The sequence below is a fragment of the Rattus norvegicus genome, chromosome 9 (assembly GCF_021556685.1).
Source record: "Rattus norvegicus strain SHRSP/BbbUtx chromosome 9, alternate assembly SHRSP_T2T, whole genome shotgun sequence".
In the NCBI taxonomy this organism is placed as follows: Eukaryota; Metazoa; Chordata; class Mammalia; order Rodentia; family Muridae; genus Rattus; species Rattus norvegicus.
Genome location: NC_141542.1, coordinates 65,515,025 through 65,538,973, shown reverse-complemented (window position 1 = coordinate 65,538,973; position 23,949 = coordinate 65,515,025). Strand labels below are relative to the sequence as shown.

Sequence of the window (23,949 nt, the reverse complement as noted above, 5' to 3'; positions counted from 1 at the left end):
TTGGCTTTCTCTCCTCCTCTTTCCCACATCCTAGCCCTAGCCAATCTAAGGGTCTTGCTCTGTCTCCATTAGCCACTGGCCAACTATTAGCCACTGGCATCTTTATTGATCTATCAAAAACCAACTGGGGACAAGGACCTTCAGCATTTGGATATAAAGATTTCTAATTAAATCAAAGCATTAGAAACAATCCCCAACATCACTCTGAAGGATCCTGCTTCATTGTTTCTCTAGCACAATTCCACTCTTGAGGATGCATGCTTCATAAGAGCTGGGACTTTGTCTCTTGATCACTATATATACTTATTCCTAGTACCCTGAAATCACTCAATACTAATTGTTGAGCACATAAATTACTGAATTATGAATGAATAATATGCTCATCTCAGCTAGCACCAGAATTCTTAAAAGAAGAAACAGTCTTTTATGATTTAAAAGAAAAAGTCTTTTGTGCCTAGACAATAAACCTATTACCCAACATTTAAGTAATGTTTCTCTTTATGAACTGGGGATAGAGGAAGTAAGGAGAAAGCATAAGGAAAGAGGAAGCCCTCACATCAGAAGGCTGACCTTGAAAGTCCACAAACATCTATTCTACTTGTAAACATTGTATGTGTGGATTGTCTGACTTCAGGAAGGATTTGTGCTCACAACAGATCAAGAACAAAATGAAACATGGAAACTATGCACACTCGAGAGCCAGAAAAAGCATTAAGAGTGAAACCCCAGGATGGAGAGATAGCTCAGTAGGTTAAAGTGCTTGCTGCCCAAACCTGGCAACTTGATTTAAATCCCCAAAACCCATATAAAAGCTGGACGTAGTGGCACACATCTATAAACCAGCATCCTTACCAGTTAGAAGTACCTAGTAAATCAGAAGTAATAAGAGAGACCCTGCCTTAACAAAGTAGAAGGAAAGAAACTACTCTTATTTTAAAATGTGTATTTATTTATTATATATAAGGTCACTGTAGCTGTCTTCAGACACACAAGAAGAGGGCATCAGATCTCATTACAGATGGTTGTGAGCCACCATGTGGTTGCTGGGATTTGAACTCAGGACCTCTGGATGAGCAGTCAATGCTCTTAACCGCTGAGCCATCTCTCCAGCCCCTGAAAGAAACCACTCTTAAAGGATGTATTCCAACCCTCCCATGCCCCACATCCCATACACCATCCTACCTCCAAACCCACACACACAAGCCACCCCTATCAGAAATGGGCAAAGAGACACCTTAGTTTGTTGATGGTGCCATTCTTATATCAGTCAGGGGCAGAGCAGATGGCAGCCCTTTGTTCATCCTAGATTGATGCCTGGCTTGTTGGCCAAAACTATCTTATGCCTAGGACTCATAAAAATGACATCAAATCTAGGCAGTGCAGCACAGGAAGAGGAAGACAGAGACCTTCAGACTGCCACCTAGAGAACTGCCTCCAGCACATGACACAGGTGGGCTATAGACACCTGTTTGTCACCCTGCCACACAACACAGATGTAGGATGTCACCCATGGGTCCACCAGCCACATAGCCAGGCTAAAGTACGTAATGGTCAGATAGGAGAGAAAGAGAAGTGGAGCGGCTTGAGCATTATGAAAAGAGCTAGAGCTGTATGCTCAAGGTGGAGAGTAGTCTGTTGTGAGTGGACAACTTAGCCACCTGGGACCATGTTGAGGTACCAGCCTGAGCTACCACCGGGTCTATGTCTGAGTCCATGGCTATGCAGAGGTGGGGTTCAGTGCCAATGTTCGTGGCTCATATTGCCACTAGAGAACATGGATGTTCATGGTTGTGGCAACTCCCAGGGACCATGTGGATGTCCAGGAGCTGCTCGAAATTGGCCCTGCCCCTCAGTAGTGCTCTGCAGAGCTGTACCCATCTCTCACCAACAGCAGCACTTGGGGGAGTGGGTCTTGTGCCTTACCCAGGCAACACAGTGGAGCTGGTCCTGGTGGCAGGGGTGTGGATGAGCCAGCCCAATGGTATGAGTGTGGGAGATCTGACACCATCATTCATCTGTTGTAGGGTGGCACAGACATGATGCCTTCTACCCCAGCAGTCAGGAAATCTGCCACAGGGTCATGAACTTAGAAGTATCCCTACTGCTCACCAACTATAGCTCTCCAGAGAGCAGGCCCTGCAGCTGTTCCAAAGCTCCAGGATCTCCATGACACAGGGCGCCTCACCTAGACGCACAGCAGAGCTGACCCTGATGGTTGAAGTTTAGATGAGCCTCAAAAGTAAGAGTACAGGAGACCTGATCCTGCTGTTTGTCTGCTGTCAGGAGGCATTGGTGATGCCTCCCCTGTCCCCTTGTACCTCACCACCTGCAAGAGTCAGGAGAGCTGACCCAGGGGTCATAAGAGTGAATACACCGGCCCTGGCCCTCACCAGCTGCAGCACTTGGGAGATTGGGTCCTGTGCCTCATCTGGGCAGCACAGTAGAGCTGACCTTTGGGTGGTGCCAAGAAGGGAGAGCCAGCAGACTGGTCGGTTCAGCTGCCACCCAGGCCCAAATCCAGGGCTCTGAATTGGCCCACCCTCAAAATCTATACCATCTGCAAATGGTTGGGATGTATGTAAGGGCCAGTCCTGCTGCTTCAAAGCTGCAGGATCTCCATGACACAGGGCAACAACAGGAAAACTGGAAAGGATTGGTCCCAGGAGCCAATACTGAAGATGTCACAGAAGCCAGAGATGTTGAACCAGACTGATATGATAACTCATTGCAATGAACATTTACAAGTAAAGATGTGGGACCAGAGGAGTATGCCATGGAGACACCATGGAGATATACTATAATATTTTACTACAGCTTCCACAGTGAGATGTTTTCTAGGCTTTGGGGTTTTGTTTTGTTTTTGCTTTTTTTGAGGGGTGGGGGGTTTGGTGTGTGTGTGTGTGTGTGTGTGTGTGTGTGTGTGTGTGTGTGTGTGTGTGTGTATCATTGCGGGGGAAGGGTTACAAGGGCAAAGGGTAGATATGAGAGACAGGAAGGTGAATGGGATTGGGTGCATGGTGTGACACACACACACACACACACACACACACACAAATCTATAAAAAGTTAAAAAATTAAGCTGGAGACAAAAAAAAAGTTGTTCTCTGACTTCGACATATATGTCAACAAATGTAAGCAGGCACATGCATGAGTGCACAAGCATGCACACACACACACATATCCATATTCACACATATACACTACACACACACACAGTAAAATTAAATGTAATTTTAAAAAAGGAAATTCCTTCTGTAATCTCAAAATCCGTAGAGTTCCTCTACTTGCCAGCACGAGGAGTGGGTAAGAACTACATTATACGTCAGGAACTCATTGATCTCTATACTTCCTCCTTATGAATTGCTCCCTTGACATAATTTTAAAAAATATTTTTATTATTTTGTGTTTCTAAATGTTTTGCCTGAATGTATGTCTGAGCACCACAGTATACCTTGTGCCTGCACAGGCTGGAAGAGACCATCAGATCCCCTGGTACTAGAGTTATAAACCGATTGTCAGCTATCCTGGGGGCGCTTGGAATCAAACCCCAAACCCGGTGCTCTGGAAGGGAAGCAAGTGCTTATAACAGATGCAGAGTCCACACGGTTTACTCGGGTATGGCCAGACGATCCTCAGACTATGCTTTTCTTCATATATACCGCTTTTTAATCATATCCCTGTGTTTTAACATACTCTTTTTAGTATTAAACCCAGAACTAATTTTTTTTCTTAATTTAAGAGTCATTACAAACTCCATTTTATAGTGTTATTGTTTTAACTACCTGTCTTGTTGTTGTGACAAATATCCTGACAATATCACTTTAAGAAAGAAAGGATTTATTTTGCCTACAAGTCCAGGAACAGTCTATCACGGTAGATAAATTGTCTTGGCAGGAGACTGAGGCAACGGGTTACAGTGCACCGACGTCATCTTACCATTCAGTCTAGGACCTCAGTTTATAAATGATGCCACCCACCTTCAGTGTGGGTTTCCCGACCTCTGTTAACCTAGGCTAGATAAGCCCTCACAAGCATTCCCAGACGTTTGTCTCCTAGATGATTCTAGATCCTGTTCCATTAATAATATTAACTATGACAGCTATCACAGGAGTTGAGTTGAGAAACAATAGACATGACAAAGGGGAGGAACCAGGACCACCAGACTGCAACCTTCACAAGAAACAACAAGCAACTAAGAAATGCTAGGAGTGGGAGAACAGCTTTCCTAGAGGAAAAATCACAACAGTTAATTATCCAATACCAACTGGACAGCCAGCCCTGGAAATGTACAAACATACAAGAAATACTACACAGACTGAGCAGGCTCTCTCTCTCTCTCTCTCTCTCTCTCTCTCTCTCTCTCTCTCTCTCTCTCTCTCTCTCTGCACCTCTGTGTGTCTGGTGCATCTGTGGGGCGGGGGCATGCAGCAAATAAGGAAGGGTGCATGGGACAGTTTAGAGGGAGAATGGTGTGATTGCATAGTAATCTCAAAAATAAAAGAAAAGTAGGTAAAATTTAAAAAATACACTAAGAGAGGGTTTCTAATACAAATTTAGACTGCTAAAATCAATTCTTTAAAACCTGTGTTTTCAAGGCAACTGCATAGTCTCAAAATCCTACTGTCAGTTGTAGTACATCATGAAACTTGGTGATATAAAATATATGGACTTCCCACTATACTGTTCTTGTAGATAATATACTCAAATACCCTGGGGTCTTACGCCTGTTAGAGACAAGCCAACTTTAGAAAGACTTTTAAACTCTAGTGTGTAAGCTCATATGAAATGTACTGAGAAGTCAGCTCAGCTCTCTTTGCTTCTCTAGTCACCTAGGAAAGGGACTGTCACTGCTACAGGTCCATCACTCAGTGTGCCTATCACCATCCTAGGAATAGGACCAGTAATTCCAATACTGCTGTGTAGGTCTAAATGGAAAAGACCAATCAAAGAGACATTGACCTGAACCTGGTTTAACTGTGATGCTAGCACAATGAAGCAAGAATTCTGTCATGTTTGAAATGGGCTGGCATCAGCTTTGCCCAGTGGCAGTATCGTAGCCAATGGGGTTTATCCGAGACACGATTATTGCTAATTGAAATGGGTTAACATATAGAGATTGGGATCAAAACCCTAGTTAGTAGTAAAGAAGGCATTTTCCTACAGAAACTCCCAAGCTTGCTTGACTTAGATGCCTGAGGTATTGGTAGGCAGCTGGTCAGACAGAGAATTAGAAGTCCTAATCACACCCCAGCATGCTCTCACATGTGGACTGCAACAGAAACAATCACCCTTCTCTATGCACTGTACCTGGATTTACACGTTTAAACTGGAAAGAATTTAGAATCATCTGGGAGACACACCTCTAGGAGGATAAGAAGTGGGTTACAGAAAGGTTTGCTGAGGAGTAAAGATATACTATAAAGTGATTGTTACCTTTCCCACTTAGAGTCTGGTCTAAATAAAAAGAAGAAAACAAAGATCCACTCCGTTTCATCTCTCACAGATTCTTACTCTGATTCTAATGTGATTAGCTATTTCATGCTCTTGCTTCCACAACTAGAGCCATACCAACCTCCATGGCTTCTCCTCCAGGATGGATCTTGAGGTCAGATAAACCTTTCTTTTCTTTAAGTTATGCAGTTTGTAGACCTTATATTTCTCCAGCTGCCTGGTTTTTCCACTAAGGAAGTGCTTAAGAGTAGAAAAAGAGGTGCCACTTGCTCATCTTTGTACACCTCTGGGCCTAGCATTTACTTCCCATTCAATACTCGTTTTCAATCATAAACCTCCCATCCCACACTTAATGGCCGCAAAAACTGTTATTAATCATAACACTCACATGTTCAGAAACATTTAAGATCCTCTTCATTGCTCATTGTACTGTAAGTCTATAGACTACCTAATTTGTAAAGAACTATACAAAAATGTAAGGTTTAAGTTGTTTAAATTCTTCTAAAACTGATTGCTCTACAGCAATTTCTCTCAGATAGATGTAAGACTTGGTTTGGGGCAACACAAGAGAGAAGTTTAACTCAGAGTTATCTCAAATTCTAGCTTACCATTGGTACTATATTCTGTAATTAATTTTTAGGACAAAAAGGGTTTCTTTTACATAGCTTCTCATAATTTCCACAATAGCACAGCCTTTTATTTGCAACAGCCCTTTTGGAGAGTGCATTTACATCATGGTAGATCTTGTCCAAAGATGGTGACAATAATCTCTCCTGTGACACTCGCACTTGCTAGAGGATGGGAAAGTGGTGAAGGCAGTTCCCCATCTCTGAATCTGAGCTGGATGTATGGCCTGCTCGGGCCACAGAACGCTGTGGATATACCACATTGGGAGTTTCAGATCCTGCCCTTAAAACTATCCACAGCTTTCGCTTTTAATCCCTTATAACTCCAAGGCACCATGTAAAGAAACCTAGTTTCCCTGCTAGAGAAATCGGTTTCTAGAACCTAAGTAGCTGAAAAGAGAGTTCTAGTCAGCTCAGCAGAGGTGCCAGGTATGAGTAAGGCCATGTTATTTGGATTCCTTACCTCAAACTGCAGCTGCAAGAACAAGTAGGGCAAAGATGACGGTTCCAGGTGAGTGTTGCCAAGACAACCAAAGAAACATGAGAGACTGGTGTGGTTCCTACCATAAACCACTGAGTCTTCGGCTGGCTTGTTACAAACCCATAGACCATTGGTTGAAATATCAGTTGTGTTATTCAAGATTAAGTTAAAACATAAATCAGTCCAGAGACAGGCATGATGGCTCGCACTTATAATCCTGTCTAAGAAGCACTGCTTTGAATTTCAGAGCACCCGGGGCCACAGAGAGAAACCAGTCTCAACCAAACAAATAATTCACATATAAACCTTCTTATTTGAAAAGGAGCCTCTGTGCTTTAGTATCTCACAGCCATCGCTCTAATCCATCTATCTGATTGAACGATATCCAACAATGCAAGGCAAAAATTCGTGTGAATCAATGCAAAATCAGAGTGAAGTGATTATAAGATGAAATTGCTAATCTTTCAAAATAGGAAATCACGAAATTGATGAAGGTAATATCAGAGGAGCCCTTGAATCCTAGGCAGCTCCTACAGCCCATGAGAATCTGCAGCTGTCATAGTTACCATTTGGGAGAAGAAAGCTGTGTGAATGAAAGCATAAGAGCTTCAGAGGAAATGATTGGGATGTCACCATTTAGAGAGGCCCTTGGAAAACTGAGAAAGCCCTCCAATATTTTTGAAATAATGACACTCTATGATTTGCCCACAAAAGTCAAATGTAAAAGGACATGGTATCATGATAACATATAATTTTGTTAGAAAATTAAGCTGCTGAAAATCAACACCAGAATCATGTTTTATTTGTTTTGTTTTGTTTTAATATTTAACACATCATTGTCCGACTAAAATACACAAAATATAAGTTGTATGGTTCAGAAATTTTTAAAATTCTTAAAAGGCACGAGCAATCAAATTTTCTTTTGGCATTTTGTAATTGTTGTTTCTAAAGGTCTCACTTTAAGTGTGTGATTGTGGCTACCGATTATCTGAGGAAACTGGGAGCCTCTATAATGTCTTTAATGCATCTTCGTAATGAGCAGGTACTCACTGAGGGTCCTGGCCCATGCTCTGTGAATATTACATACGACTGAGGATAAAACAAACAGTGAATATGTCACCATAAGAGCCACTGTTTCTTTGGTTTACTTACATTAAGAAAGGCACTGTCCCATGATCAGTCCCTGGCCCAGTAATAGCTAACATTTGTTCTTGAAGTCCTTGGTAGCATGCCTGTCACAAACCTCCTGCCAAAAGCACTTTCACAGTCTGGATACATTTAAGACCTATTCAAGCATGTGAAGTCGTTTTAGGAAAGGAGTCCCACATCCCAAGGGCCCGACTAAGGAGGGCCACATGTGAGAACAGGTGTGCCACTTCACTGAGCAAGAATCTGGAAATGTCAAGCATTAGAACCACTCCAACTCAAAATGGCTTGCAGTCACACTTCTGGGCTTATGTCAATAAATGCCTCGCAAATATGGGGATTGAGAAAGGCTCCACATGAATTCAGAATTACTGGAGACAAACCAGCACTTTCTTGTTTTAAAGGGACTACTTGAGGAGAGGGGCTCTACCTTCCATCTTCTAAAAATGCATTCATTCAAAAGATTTCTACCTCTTATGTAACAATTCACAGTATGCAATGCCTCTTATCTTAACATTCCTGAGTCTAAGCTCTCTCAAGTTGGACTGCATCCCATCCTGCAAGAAGACAGGACACCAAGCTGGGTTCCTTGTCAGTCCCGGAGTAATTTCCTGGGCTTTGCAAATGAGAAACTAACAGCACAAACCTGGCAGTACAGACCTTTCAACTCTATGTCTCCCCTAAGGGCACTCAGTGTTCTGCAACCTATCAGTCAGTTCTGGGGCAAAAGCAAACAATTCTTTCTGTTACAATAACTTGTATCCAGGAAAAAAAAAAACAGGCGCTCTGTAACATAGCAGCCAGAGAAAAGTTTACTAGCTCTAGCCAATCAGAGGCTTGGGAGCTCTGCCAAGTTAACATGTTTCTCTCCGCCTCTAAATGAACTCATGATTGAAATATGGCATTGAACTTTTTTTTAAGGGAAGGGGTGTAGGAAAGAAAAACTACAGCAGAAAAGAGCTCCGGCTTGTGAGGAGTGTGGTTAGGAAGTGTGTGCTTGTCACTGAACCCTGAGTGGGTCCTGTAATCTTTGCCTTCCACTGGGTGGAGTACAGCCTTTAAGAGCAGCTGGAATGCAGTTCCCCTGATCAGCTTAGCCATCTGCTAGCCCTAGAGAGCAGTGCTCACTTCAGACCAACCAGCCTCCGGTGCTTCTCGCCCGAGCAAGAAAGTTTTCAGCGAGGAAAGTAAGTTTCCATCTGTCCAGCCATGGGAGAGGACGCTGCACAGGCAGAAAAGTTCCAGCACCCAAATACAGACATGCTCCAGGAGAAGCCATCCAACCCCAGTCCAATGCCTTCCTCCACACCGAGCCCCAGCCTGAATCTGGGGTCCACAGAGGAGGCCATCCGAGACAACTCACAGGTGAATGCTGTCACCGTGCACACTCTCCTGGATAAATTGGTCAACATGCTGGACGCCGTGAGGGAGAACCAGCACAACATGGAGCAGCGGCAGATCAACCTGGAGGGCTCGGTGAAGGGCATCCAGAATGACCTCACCAAGCTCTCCAAGTACCAGGCCTCCACCAGCAACACAGTGAGCAAGCTGCTGGAGAAGTCTCGCAAGGTCAGCGCTCACACGCGTGCTGTTCGGGAGCGCCTAGAGAAGCAGTGTGTACAGGTGAAGAGGCTGGAGAACAACCACGCTCAACTCCTCCGACGCAACCACTTCAAAGTGCTCATCTTCCAGGTCAGTGTCCCCAAGGTTACCTCCACCTACTTGGGCTCAGTCCTCCGAGCTCTCAAGGCCATCTTCCCATCTGCCCTACCAGTCAAGCTTCGCACACATACACAGCTTTGTCCTCTTGCTGCCTGCCGCAGGCAACTGTGAAATGTGGCCGTAAGGGTTGGAATCTCCCCCATCCTTCAGGCAAAGCCTGTGGGTCTGGCAAGCTGGGGACATTTGTCAGTGAACACCTAGATGCACTTGGTTAAGGGTGGGCAGCTGAGCAGGTGCAGGAACCCACTCTAGTTAAAGTCATTTGTCTCTTTTCATTCGGAACGAGTGGCTGTGGCTGCAGCTGTTGGCTGGACAGGGCAAATTAATCCAGTGGCTGTTTATTAACCCTTAGTGGAAGTGAGGTAACTATATGAAGGATTTGTTTTCTTTCACTCTGACCAAGACACATACAACCTTTAAACCATCCTTTTTCCAAGGGCCCCTGGTGTTTGGGAAATTACCAGAATGGAAAGTTGAACTAGTCTTACTCTTTAAGTCATCTTTTGTCAAAGCAATCTCCAGTTCTTTTCTAGAAAATGATGCAAATAAAAGTGTGAAGCAAAGTATAACTCCTTACAAACACATTAAATATGTTCCCTCGTTGCTCAGGACTTAACTCCAAAGTGAAATAAAAGAAACGTTATCAGTGGTTGTCACAAAGACCAGCCTTGAATGTCTTCCCCTTCAAATAGTTGCCTTACCATGAAAAGGCCACTTAATTTTTTATAAAATGTATCAATGATGCAATTTATGTAGCAAAGGCTATCTGGGGACAGGAAGATTGCATTCAGCCAAGTGGTGGGCATCTGTAAATCTAAGGGCTACCCTGCCTAATGTTGGAAGCCCTTCCATGGATGGCACTGAGCCAAACCAGGCCCCAGGAAGCATTGCCATCCTGCCTCAGGGCTGTCTCCTTATGATCCTGTGAATAGGAGAGACTTTCAAAGCCATGGATGGGAGAGGCTATAACCAACAGATTGTGAAAGCATACAGGGAGAGCCTTCATCTCCCAAAAGACATTTAGAAACTTGGATTTAAACCGTAGGAGCCTTCTTTTTCCTAATGAATCTACTCTGCCAAGTTAGGACTCCAGCCTGCCTATCACCATAAAAGGAAAGACTCATCTTGCTGCCTTTGTGTCCTCTCCAAATTGTACTTGAGAGCTGGGAGGTCCAGACAAATGACGCTCCTATGTCTCACGGGCTTTCTGCAGTTGGGAGACTTTTAGGCTTTTAATGCAGATGCAATAGCTTTTCAGGAAGCAGCTGAACTGGAAAGAACTCTGGTCGGCCACCTCAGGATCTAAGATCCTACCTTTATTAACCTGAGAGAGCCTAGAAGCCTTAGCTCTGAAGGCATTTCTAAATTAGTGATTTCGAGACAAAACAGAACACATACAGGCCCATCAAAGGAAACTTCACTTCATTCAGTATGAATCAGACAGACCATATCTCATCTTATTATTCATTAAGGAGGGAAGGAAAGTGTTTGTCTAGTAAAGGAAAATAAGGATTTTAAGGTTTAGTTTCTGTTTTGAAACGAATGTTCTACAGGTGTGAGAAGGAGGGACGAGGAGATAAATAACTATATGTCCAAGAGAATTGTGAATCCAACTATTGGGGATCTCAAAGGCTTGTCTTGTTGATGGGGGCCTGACAAAGTCATTTGTTTTGTTGCACTGACATCCCATCAAAAATGGTAAGAATTTTCCCCATAGTGATGAGATGGTGACACAGGGGTGCTCAAGTCCAAACTGGAAACTATGGGCAGCCAAAGCAAAGTGTTCAAGCTGTTCTAGGCCTGTTAATAAGCACCTCCAACAGCTTTAAAGAACAGTGTGGAAGGCAGAGAGCTTCAAGCATCTGGCCAGAACTTTCCCGACCCAGAGCAGGTCCTCTACTAGCTAAAGGCAATTCCAGTCCTGAAAACACAAAATGATTATTTGAAAAACAGAATGTAACTCCAGTCGTCTTCGGTGTTTTGTCTCTTTCTTAAAATAGAGGTCTTAATAGGGTACCAACTATGCTAACGGCTGAAACAACTGTCACTACAGTGAAGTCCAGGATAGTGAGTGGGAAGACAAATTGTCACAGACACTGGCTCGAATTCTACTTCGTCCCTTGCCAACCATGTTGATCATTGACACATTTGATATCTGGAAGGCCCTGCTTCTCCTTGTAAACAGAAGCTACTAATAAGAGCATGAAGTAGCTGCCGTCTTGATAAACCCAGCATGCACTGTAAGGCTCATGCTCTGCTTCCTGGCCTATCCCCAGTTTACTGGTGAAGGTGCTGGGACTCCAAGTGCTTGTAGTTGGTCTGAGGGTGCACATAAGTGATAAAGTTGACATTCAAAGTCACATTTAACTGGTCCCAGAATATGTGCTTTTAAACACTGGTGCTTTCTGGTTCATATCTCTCCCTTGAGTGGGAAATAAAGAAAATGACATACGTAAAATGATTCTTACAGACTTGCATGGTGGAAGTACTCATTGAGTAGACTCCATTACTCCATGGCTCTGAAATACAGGACTGAGACAGGCAGCTACACTTCTACTGGGTTAGAAATACTGTTCTTGGCCCAAAACTGACCCTACCTTTCTGAGGATCTTGAAATAGCTTTGTTTATCCCTTTTTCGTTGAGGCTTGCTAGTGTACACACACACACACACACACACACACACACACACACACACACACACACACTATACATCATGTCAGAATGAGCATTATATCATAATCCATGAAAGCAAATGACTCTTATCCAAAATAACTACTCTCAAATAGGTCCTTCTAGAATCAGCACATACCTCCCAGCATGGCAGAATGGGACTATCCCAGACCCACAGAGAATGTGGGTGTCATATGCTGCATGGATAGCACTTTGTGCCTTAAAAAAATGTCATTGTCAGTACTTTTCTGGCTTAGGACAATAAATATTTTAAAACAAGAGGAGTGTTCGTATAGTGTATTGATAGCACTTTGTGTCTTTAAAAAATTGTCATTTTCAGCACTTTTCTGGCTTAGAGCAATAAATATTTAAAAATGGGAGAAGTGTTCAAAAAGATAATCTGTCCCTTGACTTGTGCATATTTGGTACTATAATGTTGAGAAGGATATCTATGTTTACAGTTTGTGGAATCCTGTTACATCATCCCAAATCTACCTGAGTGTGTGTTTTCGCTTGTGCATATGTGTTTCTGTGTGTGCAAATATGTATGAATGTGTACCTGTGTGTATGTGTGTATAAGTATATATGAGTAATATATGTTTGAGAGAGTGTGAATGTGTGTGTGTGTGTGTGTGTGTGTGTGTGTGTGTGTGTGTAAGATGATTTGTAAGATTCTTACACATTTGGACTTTTAATTCCTAACTTTGTTTTAAATCTATCCTACTTAAAGCATGTCATGTATTTATTGAAATCTGGGTTTCAATAACTGAGTCGTAGCTCTTAAGTATCTAATTCCTTAGAGATAACTTCAAATTATAGCCATCAGTAGCTAAAAACTGAGGAAACTATCCCCCCTTGAACACAGAGATATATTTGAAAATCCCAGTGAAATTCAGCACTTTTTAAAAACATTTTTGGCAACAGTTCAACATAATATTTGAGCTCCATATAATGAGACATAAACCAGCATAAATAACATAAGGCTTATGGGGATTGATGATCAAAATATTCATGGTAAGCCTGGCAGTGGTAGTATGCATCTTTAATTCCAGTACTTGGGAGGCAGAGGCAGGCAAATCTTTGAGTTCAAGGTCAGCCTGGTCTCCAGAGTGAGTTCCAGGACAGACAGCCAAGGCTACACAGAGAAACCCTGTCCCCAAAACAAACAAAAACAAAAACAAAAAAAAAGGAAAAATATTAATGCTAAAGGAATACCACATTTAACATTTCTTGGAAGCATGCCTATCTTTTACTAAAACAAGTTACAACATAGAGTTAAAAGAAAATTCTCTGTTGATTAGAGGGACTGCATGCACTTCACAGTAACTGGTCCTGGGCTGAGAAGCCACTTATGTCTTCAGATCATTCTAGGAATGACTATTTGAAAAAGCAGCTTGAGAATCATGTCAAAGCCAGGAGACGAAATGAGAGTGTGCATTAACTCTTGCAGTCCATCCACATGGCGAGCAACCTGGATTAAAAGGCAGGGCTACAGACTTGCTGTAGATCCCTTTCTGAAAATGTGAGTCTCTGAAGGCGCTCAAACATTCATCCACTGGCTTCCTTAATGACACTAGAAGTTTAGAAGTACGCTAAAAATTAAATCTCCTGATGATTTTAAATAGTTCAAAGACAGTACTTTATCCAAAATCACTCCTCTAAAAGCTGTTCAATTGGTGTGGACTGGAGAGAAATGGGAATATGAATTATCAAAGATACCTTCATATGGGAACTCTCCATGTTTGTATCACAGCTCAATGTTCCCTTAACAGAATATTGGTTTTGTCATGGTACTTATCCGGTGCCCTTTTAGTTTATGATTAAAAAAATACTATTTCTTATTGTTATTATTTATACTTAGTAAATGTTAGCATTGTCCCTGGCACTAGAAGTGAATAACTGATTATAGCTGATATTTAATTTTGGGAAAAAAATATATGCCCTCTCTAGGTTCCCACTTTTTAAATGTTCTTCAATGCAACTGGGCTCCTATGGTTTTTATTCTCGTGTGGAATTAAATACATTTCATGTGAACGGGTGCACCATGGCATTGTCCCTGCAAATGGTTATTTCTTTTTTGTGGGATGTAGGTTAAAATCACATAATCAAATATTTTTTATCTGGAAGACCTCTTAATAATCATTTAGTTTAACCTTATTTCATTGGAAGGAAACAGAGGCTCTGAGAAACAAAACGACTGTCAAGGTCTCACATTATTGGTAAGAGAAATTATAGGATAGATACGTGAAACAGGTAAAAACGATAATATTACTATGGTAAAGTTCATGTTTATGAGTTTTACTATATCGGTTTTAAATAATTCAATGTTGTTTATTTTTTGGTTTGTATTTATGGGGGTTTTTTTGTGTGTAACAAAGAACTCCTAACTAATGTGATCTTTAAAAAAAAAATAAACCCTTGATAACACTGAAAATAATGAGACTTTTAAATCCTCCAGAATGTGAAAGACTGCCCAGGGATTATAACTAATGCATTTTATTCTTATGACTTGCTGATTCTACCAATGGCTGCCCTGCGGGTGCAGTTCTAATCAATGGCTTTATCCACTCGACAATCTATACCCCAGGAACACAAATTGGAGAAAACCATCAATGTGTAAAGGAGACCTATAAATCAGAATGTCAGGTGGCATGGTTTCATTTTAATAACTAGTATTTAGATACTATTGAAGAAAATATTCCATGGACACAAATGTGTACTCGTCACACCCCGGCAGGATGCCACCATGTCATCCCAGCAGGATGCCACCCTGTATGTCCCTGTTATTTTTGTGAGTGGCAGGAGAGCAAACAGCTGGCTTCTCTCTTCTTATAGGGGCTTTACAATGACTTAAAGTTGATTTTCTTTCCAAATGCTGGTCACAGAACCTTTTATTTTTAAGTTTGCATATCTGTATATGTGCAGAGATGTGTACTATCAACTTAAAACCACAGAGTATCCAGCAAGCTGGCTGGTTTCCCTACGTTTATATTTACATGCCCGACTGGGACTATTAGTTCACAAGGATCGATATAAATAGCAAACGAGCCGAAGGAAGTGCGAGGAAAATGCTACTTCTCAAGAGTTCGGTCCATTCCTTTCCCCCCGTATGCTACACACATATCCGTCATACATGTTAGAAGTTTACTATTTAATATTCTCTTTCTTTGAAAACCTCCTAAGGGTCCTTGTGAAAGGTCAGAACCAGGAACTCCTACATCAGCGGTGGCTGAGGACCTTTTCTGAAAACAAAGGATAAATAGTCAGCTGCTCCTAGAGGCTTTTCCTCAATCGAGCTGCCCAGGGAAATAAACCACGGGGATTCTCTGTGCCATTTCAGGGACTCACGTATCCCATGTAGATAAACAAGGAGCTAGCATCCGTGAGCAGCAGCAGGGTTATGGATGTGGGCTTAGCCTCACCCTTAAAATAGCTGCCAGTCTAGGAATCTGTAAAAGAAAGCAGGTAACAAATGTCACAACTGGAGGTGGACGCAGAGGTGTCCCCTCGCTTGTAGACATGTGAAAGTACAAGGTGTTTCGTTGAGGTGTGTAAGAGGACAGTCTGTACAGGTAAGGGAACGGCTGTAGCAGACCCTATTCGCCATAGAACACCACTCAAAGAGCAGAACACCACACTTTGTACGCTTCGTATAAGGGAGTGACTTGGAAGGGAGGGAATTGGTATTTTTCTGATTCTAAACAAATTAAAAAGAAAGAGGTCTGTGTACTTGGGAATTTTCAAATCAACTCTGTGAAAGGAAAAGGGTTGCCTTCAAAGAAGATGACCAAAGAAGCCACAAGGTACACATTGTTCAGTAGACAGAACGTAGGATAGCTGCCAGTAGAGTATTTCCCAGGTAATGAGAATGACAGCTAAGGGCCAACAGCTAGCTGAGAAGTCATTGTTCAGGAGTTTGCAGCTGCATAAAGACTCAGCTGACATATTCTGGATTATTTCCACTCTTGCTGGGTTAATTCCATAATTAGCATCAAAGAGCTCTCATATAAATGTTCCTGTACCTTTTTGCATTTCCCAGAAGAGTTCTACTGGGTTTCCGCCTTCCCTCACACCCCGCTCCCACCCCCCACATGCAGCCTGCATCTATCTACCACTGATATCCCAATTCACTTTCTAATGTTCTCTCCTCAAAGCTATCCTTGAGGGATGCCTGAGAAGAGGAACAACAGAGCCCAGGAGACTCTTTCAGGAGCTCCTGTTGGCAATAAAATTTACATTTAAGAAAAACTAAAATGTATTTTAATTCTCTCCCTTTTGTTAAAATTGAAGAATGGGAAGCTATCTGATCCACAGCTTTTGATTACCCTGAGAGCTTATGGTATAGGCAATGTACCTTAAGGCTTAGGTTTTACAGCTTTCTGCCAGATCCCTCCTTTCCTTCTGCTGAGGACTTTTAATAACATTTCACTGAGCTCTTGGTTTTATCCTTCCCTACAAGCAACAACTGCCAAATCTCCTCAGTGCTCTTAATCAAACCCCAGGAGAAATTTGCTTCAGCCCTAGCTGTCAGAGCCCTGACTACTTCTGTAAGTCTACCTTTTTCTGTAATATTCATCTGTCCACCAGGAACAAAATCCTTCTTCCAGAGGGAGAAAGTTCCCCTTAGGCCTTGGGTTGTCCGTTTTCTCCAGTGTCACCAGCATTCGGCTTCCAGACACAGAACTAAGTAGGCCCATCCTCCTACATCCTCCAACGTGCCCCATATAGAGCAGTCTACACTTCAGGTACCTTCATGCCCTTCTTAAAAAGCCATCGCACCCAACGTGCTCATTTAATGAGTGGTTGGGTTGACCTGTTGAGACACAGTGGTGAAGAAAAGGTAGAAATCCTTCTAGGAGTGTATGCCCATGAGTCAGAATCAACTTCAGCTGGAAGCATGACCAACTATTCTCCTCCAAAGTCCGCATCAAACAGGATTCCTGAGAATCATCCGCTGCCTGTAGGCTAAGGGCCTGGGTGATCAGCTATATGATACTGAAGTTTGGGATGAGCCGATTTTGGCAGATCTTGTGCAAAATATCACGACTCACTCTGAGTTCATGAGTGTGATAGCGATGGCATGTACAGAAGACAGAGTGTCATGGCTCTTCCTCCTATCCTACAGCACTTACATTCTTTCCACCTCTCTTCCTCCACGTTCCCTGAGCCATGGAGGAGGGGGGACTATTTATAAAGATTCCCATTTCAATCTAACCAAGCACTCAGTCTCTTATTCTCAGTGCCACAAACAGTTGTGCATCTTTCTACTGACTGCTGCCCAGGACGAAGAGATGTTTCTATGACCAAGAATCAAAATGGGTCTGGTCTATGATTGCAAACACCAATATTTAAAATCTACTTTGACATCATGACCATTTAGCAAAGTAACAATAGTAGAACGCTAGGAGCTGTGATCTCCCCCAGCCAAACAAACTGTGGCTTTGACCACAGTTACAGTACCAGGAATAAAATCCCTTCCTGTGAAACAAGCCTGAAGTCCAATCAGAAAGCAGTTAAGCCACTCACGTAACAACCATACCTCTACTGTGTCAGCGACCATACCTTGCCTGGCAGGTTGGTATTACAGGATGCATACTTTAATACTATGATGTGATGTGTTTTCTCTATGACAGTAGCCTGTGTAGCATCTTCTAGCACTGTGGAAGATAGCAATCAGGGAGGACAGACAGACTTTTAAAACCACAGACTGAAGTTAATTTTTTTTTCAAACTCCAAGTGTGCTGGGCTGGCCAAGATGCAATCAGGTCATCTGGAGGCTCTGGGTGCAGCACAGGTGGAAAGGAGTCTGGATCTGTGCCCTGCTTAGAGTCTCGCTGAACCCCTGATGGCCCTGAGAGTGCATTTTGAAAGCTGCTAATCTAGGTCAAATCCTCTGGTTCATATTTGGAAGGAATCGGAACCCAAGGAGATCAAGCTATTTGTTGAAGACACACAGCCATTTAGCAGTCCAGCAAAGACTCCAGGCTTCCTGCCACAATTCTCCATCATGTGCCATTATTTTTGATGAAAATGTGTAAGTGCCATGATAATGGATTCCCGTGTAACAGTGAGAAAAAGGAAACACTTAAAACTCAAAGGTGCTCTTACACAATGTGGCCTCAATTGTCTGTATTCAAATCCCTCGGCAAGCAGCTTTATATTTTAGAGACAAATTTTCTGGCTCTACCATTCCCCCAAAACTCTATAGAAGGCTACATTTGCCTATGTGAGAAGCGGGGGAGCCCGAAGAGAATAGGTTCTCTTCTCCCCTTAGCTGTCTATGAGGCCAAAGCTTTATTGCCCAAAGAAGACACTTCTTACTAGAAGCTTGGTGCTATACCTGGCCACACATAGTACCTCATCTCCATCTCTTACTGATTGCCACAGAGCACATCCTGGACCACAAGGCTAATCCTAAGCCTTGTGGCCTAAGAGGCTACAAGAAAGGCTTAAGGCCTAAGAAAGGCTAATCCTCACTGTGTGTGTGTGTGTGTGTGTGTGTGTGTATGTATATGTGTGCGTGTTGGGGTATATGTGTGTGTGTGTGTGTGTATGTGTATGTGTGTGCGTGTTGGGGTATGTGTGTGTGTGTGAGTGTATCTATGTGTGTGCATGTTGGGGTATATGTGTGTGTGCATGTGTGTGTGTGTGTGTGTGTGTGTGTGTGTGTTGGGGTATGTGGTGTGTGAGTGGGAAAGGAGGGGACCTAATCAAGGTTTCTGTCCTGTTCTGAACTTAAGAACTCCCCAGTTCTCTCCTTTGGCTCCTTATATATTTTCCAGCTAGACTTTTGTGTGCCTTTGTAGTGGGATTTTTGACAGAAGCTGAGCCAACGTCTCTGCCTACCCTCAGCCCCCCTCCCTTGAATTGAAGGAAGGCAGGAGAGGCCTGTGGGTTCACAGCATTATAACTTACTTTATTTCCTTTATCTGAGCAGCTTCCTGGTCTACACGAATGAGTCGGGCCACTTCCCTCTGCCTGTCACTGATAGTCCCTTGCCAGTTAAGCTTCATGGTATTCCCACTGGTGGGTCTTGGCCTTATCCAGCCCAAGGTGAATGACTGGACCCAAATTAGAATGCCTGCTTCCTCTTCTGGAAAGCCACACTTTGCTTCTGGCCTGCGCATTGCCTAGAACACAAACCCAAGTTACAGCAGTTTAGGGCTATTTGTTCAACCTGCTTATCATAAACTCACACTGCCCTTCTTTACAGGAAGAAAGTGAGATCCCTGCCAGTGTGTTTGTGAAGGAGCCAGTTCCCAGCACTGCAGAAGGCAAGGAGCTTGCTGATGAGAACAAGTCCTTGGAGGAAACTCTGCACAATGTGGACCTCTCCTCCGATGACGAATTGCCCGGTGATGAGGAAGCCCTGGAAGATAGTGCAGAAGAGAAGATGGAGGAAAGCAGGGTAGAAAAGATAAAAAGATCCAGCCTCAAGAAAGTGGATAGCCTCAAGAAAGCATTTTCTCGCCAGAATATCGAGAAAAAGATGAACAAGCTGGGAACAAAGATCGTATCTGTTGAGAGGAGAGAAAAGATTAAGAAATCGCTCACTCCCAACCACCAGAAAGCATCATCTGGGAAAAGCTCCCCCTTCAAGGTTTCTCCCCTTTCCTTCGGTCGGAAGAAAATCCGAGAGGGAGAAAGCTCTGCAGAAAATGAGACCAAACTGGAAGAGCAGGTGCAGGACGACCATGAGGAGGGCTCGTTCACAGAAGGTCTTTCTGAAGCATCCCTCCCCAGCGGCCTGTTGGAGGGCAGCGCAGAAGATGCTGAGAAGTCAGCATTGAGAGGGAACAACTCAGGCGTGGGCAGCAACGCCGATCTGACCATTGAAGAAGATGAAGAAGAGGAGTCGGTGGCCCTGCAGCAGGCCCAGCAGGTGCGCTATGAGAGTGGCTACATGCTCAACTCCAAGGAGATGGAGGAATCCAGTGAGAAACACGTCCAGGCGGCTGTGCTGCATGTGGATCAGACTGCCTGAGTGCACAGCCCGAAGACTGGGCAAGCTGCACTCAGCAGCTCGCTCAGGTGCATCCACATCGTGGAAGCCACCTCTGGACCCCTTCATCTCTACCTGCTCCCGACTGGGACCGTCCAGGCCTTAATCACTAACCATACAGTAGCCTCGGACATACATGGGATCACAGAAGCAAACTGCCAGGGATTCCATTTCTAATTTGCTCGTAGGTTCTATTTCTGTAGAATTTCTCCAAGATTTTAAGAAGAAAGAAATGGAGCAGTTTTTAAAAAAAATCGACTATCTCTTTGGCTTAGTCAGAAAAACTAGAGGCTATTTAAGGTAGTAGTTATAAAAAGTGATTTTTTTTTTTTTTTGCTCGTTCTATCAGCTTGCTGAATAGTGTGGCAGTAATGTAGTGAATTCCTACTGTATTCTGTGAATGATTATTCTTCAAGTATGTGGTATGGAACATACATAAGTCTGTAGGCTGAGAATATAACTATTTTAAGAAGAAAACATTTACAAAAGATAGAGCAGAAGGGTCAGTTGGTTATTCTCTTACAGAAACCATTGTTTATTGGAAGGGGGCTGAAAGACTGCTGACGGGGAGCTAATAGCACTGGGACTGCTGAGGTAAAAAACTAAGATGGAAAGATTGGAAAGTGAGAGAAATGGAGGACGAAGAATGGCAAAAAGTGACGACAAAGAGGAAAAAAGACGTGCTTAAAAAGTGAAATACTGGGGCTGGAGATTTAGCTCAGTGGTAGAGCGCTTGCCTAGGAAGCGCAAGGCTCTGGGTTCAGTCCCCAGCTCCGAAAAAAAGAACCAAAAAAAAAAAAAAGTGAAATACTAATGTTTTAAACCTGTTTTGCTCTTTAACCATCTAAAGAAGTTCATTTATCTTGCAGGAATAGTTTATTGTCTCAATTATTTTCATAGTCTAGTATTAGATAACATGACTAGATAGATATTCTGGTTCAAAAACTGTGATTCTTTTCGCTAAATAAATGGCAGTACACATCTTTCTGTGACAAAAGGATATTGTCTCTTTAACATTGGAACAAATGTAAGTCTCATATAAGCAGCATGGACTGTTTTATGGGAACGTCAATCAAATGAATTTTTAATATTTTCCACTTTGAAGTGACCTTTCCATTCCAAGAACTATATAGGTTTATGAGGTATTCAAACTCGCATGTTTACGAACAGTAAAATGCTGGGTTTCTTTTTTTTTTTTAACACATAAAGGTAATTTCATTCCAGGTAACATTTTATTTATACATTAACTCCACAGGATTATTAATGTTTTAGCTTATAAAAGCATGCTAGTATTTTATTTCATGTGAACGTTTGTTCTGTCTAACATACTAAACCGTTGTGTTAGCTATTTTTCATTACAAAATGGCAATGCTTTGTCATATTGCAGTCTGAAGGTGGGAGACCCAGGGCTCGAACTCTACTCTTACTGTGCAATAGCACATGTGATCCTACACAGAGAGATGACCGGGCAGCAGTCCTGACCAGGCAGCAGTCCTGGGCTGCACCCTGACCCTCAGAAAGGGGTGAAATGCATAGCGGGTGTTGGTGGTGTACCTTGTTCAGCTCTGTTCCTAGTTTGCAATTAATGTAACCCCAAACACTGAATTGTTGAACTAACAATGCCTGTGTGAAAGAAGATTAAATAAACCAAAAATAAAAAGTATATAACAATGTCGGTTTGTTTGGCCAAACACTCTTACAGGCAGAAGAAATTGATTTTAAAACATTCCTCTGAGTGTAACAGTCCTGCTGATTGGGTCAGTCTTGATTTCCCCTGTTAACTCCATTTCCTCCCCCCCCCACCCCCGATCTCATTGAGAAACCCAACACTCATTCTTCAAGTTTAACTTTCTTGACACTGCCTTGCCACCTCTGCAGCATCTGAATTTATTGCCGCAGCTTGATTAATTTGACAGTTCCGTCTGCATTCGATAGAACTGAGCAGGCCTTATAATGCTTTCAATAGTCCTGCAAGCCTCAATCTAGTGAGCCTTTTATTATACTCAGTCCAACCCCTCAGAAACACTCTTGTCCTCTGCGGTGCCATAGATCACGTGGCCGCCATCACACAGCACCCGAAGCAGCCTTGCTGCACCTTCTATGGAGTGACCATCACTGTGCTGAGGGGGTGGGGACTCATCGGTCCATGAAACATTTCTACCTCCGATTGCAAAAAAAAAAAATGCTTTCTCATTTATTCCTATACACTAGATACTTGTCAGTGGAAACTGCATGCAAACGTCTTAAGTTTTACTGACCAATCACATTTCTTCTATGTTCCACAAATGAAGCTTTAAAATCACAAGCAATAAAAGAGAGAATTAGGCCAGATAATAGTTGGGAAACACATGCCGTAGGGATTGGAGCAAGTAGCAGTTGTTGAGATAGGAACTATTTGTCCTGTATTATTGTTGAATTATTTGCATATAGGAGAGGCTGTGAAGCCCCAAATTAGAAATGTCCTCTTCCCACCCATCCAATAAACCATCCCTAACTTTATGTGCCTGGAGCTAAAGAACTTGATTACTGTTCCCTAAGTATCAGTTACACATTAATAAGGACTGAGATCTGTATCTTAGAAGCATGATTTGGGAGTTAGAAGCTCGGATCACAAATCTCTCTCATGCACACAAACTAGCAAAAACGGTACTTTTCTACCAGTTTTATTTCTTTTAAATTTACAGATAGTTCAACAGGAACGCCTTCTCAGAGTTAAGAATCCAGTTTTTGATTAATTAATCCAGTTCCTTTTATACATGAAGGTAAAAAATAAACTGGTGATAAAAATTAATTCTGCATAGATCCAAATTTTTCCAGGACTAATTTTCTGCTGAAAGTCTCTTGCAGTACCCATCCCTGTGAGGTTTGGGTTTCATAAGATTCCATCCACTATAAGAAAATAGAGGGTCCTTTATAGCTAAGATACCAGTGTTAAGTAAAGGTTATAATGAAAGTCGTTTCCTACATTAAGACACTAATGGCTGAGCCCAGTTAATTCCTGCTCGAAGGTTTGTTTACTGCCCTACAGCCCAAATCTAAGTGATTTTATATTGGAGATTGGGAGTATGAAGAATGGAGGTACGGGCAGCAATCATTATTAACAGTTCCATAGCAACCACAAGTCCTTCCCTAAAACCCAAGACTCCAGCACTGCAAAACCCAGTCGGTGAAATTGGCATTGTGACCTTTGTATGCTGCTTGATCCAGGTGTCCAGCTAAAGAATTCTATAGCCAGCAACTCATTCCTAAACGGAACAGACAGAACACTCACGCTATTACAGAGACTTTAAGTCTTGATTTTAACCATTGCATTATCTCACAGTATTTGAAACTCTAAAATTATTTTTAACTCTGAGCACAAGCTGCCCCAATTAAGAAGTCATACTTTCAGCAAATGGCTTGATGTTCATTCATACATTTATATACTTTCCACTGTAAAAATCAATTTGTTAAATATGCATACAGCAAAGCAACCTTTACTATCTTTCATTTGCTGAAATTCGTAAAGTGCTTTGTGCAGTACACAACAATGAAAGGAAAGAACCAATATTTTTTTATAGTTCTCCTTGACTTCGGGCTGAGCACCCAAATGTCTAGCAATTCTATGTACCTAGAGCAAGCACGATCTCACTTATTCAGATTCCTACTGGGAAAGCACTTACTTCAATTTTAATGGAGTAAGGGCTTGAGATGTTTGTGATTAATTTACTCCAGCTGGTAAGGTAAAGAGGACTGACTCCACAGATTGTCAAACATTTATTGTGTTCTCATTTAAATGCATAAAGACTGTGTCTCTCAGATGTGTGGAGAACACTCCCAAACTCTCCATCTTGCAGGCACCTGGGGAAGC

At 42.5% G+C, this 23,949-nt stretch overlaps 1 protein-coding gene and 2 pseudogenes across 1 annotated transcript; all 3 read left to right on the top strand.

Moving 5' to 3' along the window:
* Positions 1 to 1,204: 1,204 nt before the first annotated feature.
* On the top strand, positions 1,205 to 1,356 carry LOC120094903 (small nucleolar RNA SNORA48; annotated as a pseudogene).
* Positions 1,357 to 5,031: 3,675 nt separating this feature from the next.
* LOC120094969 (U4 spliceosomal RNA) lies at positions 5,032 to 5,099 on the top strand (annotated as a pseudogene).
* Positions 5,100 to 8,845: 3,746 nt separating this feature from the next.
* Cavin2 (caveolae associated protein 2) lies at positions 8,846 to 20,887 on the top strand. Its single transcript, NM_001007712.2, is given in 2 exon segments — positions 8,846 to 9,396; positions 19,311 to 20,887. Coding segments are annotated over 2 exon segments (1,254 nt in total). The 5' UTR covers positions 8,846 to 8,913; the 3' UTR covers positions 20,082 to 20,887.
* The last annotated feature ends 3,062 nt before the right edge of the window (positions 20,888 to 23,949 follow it).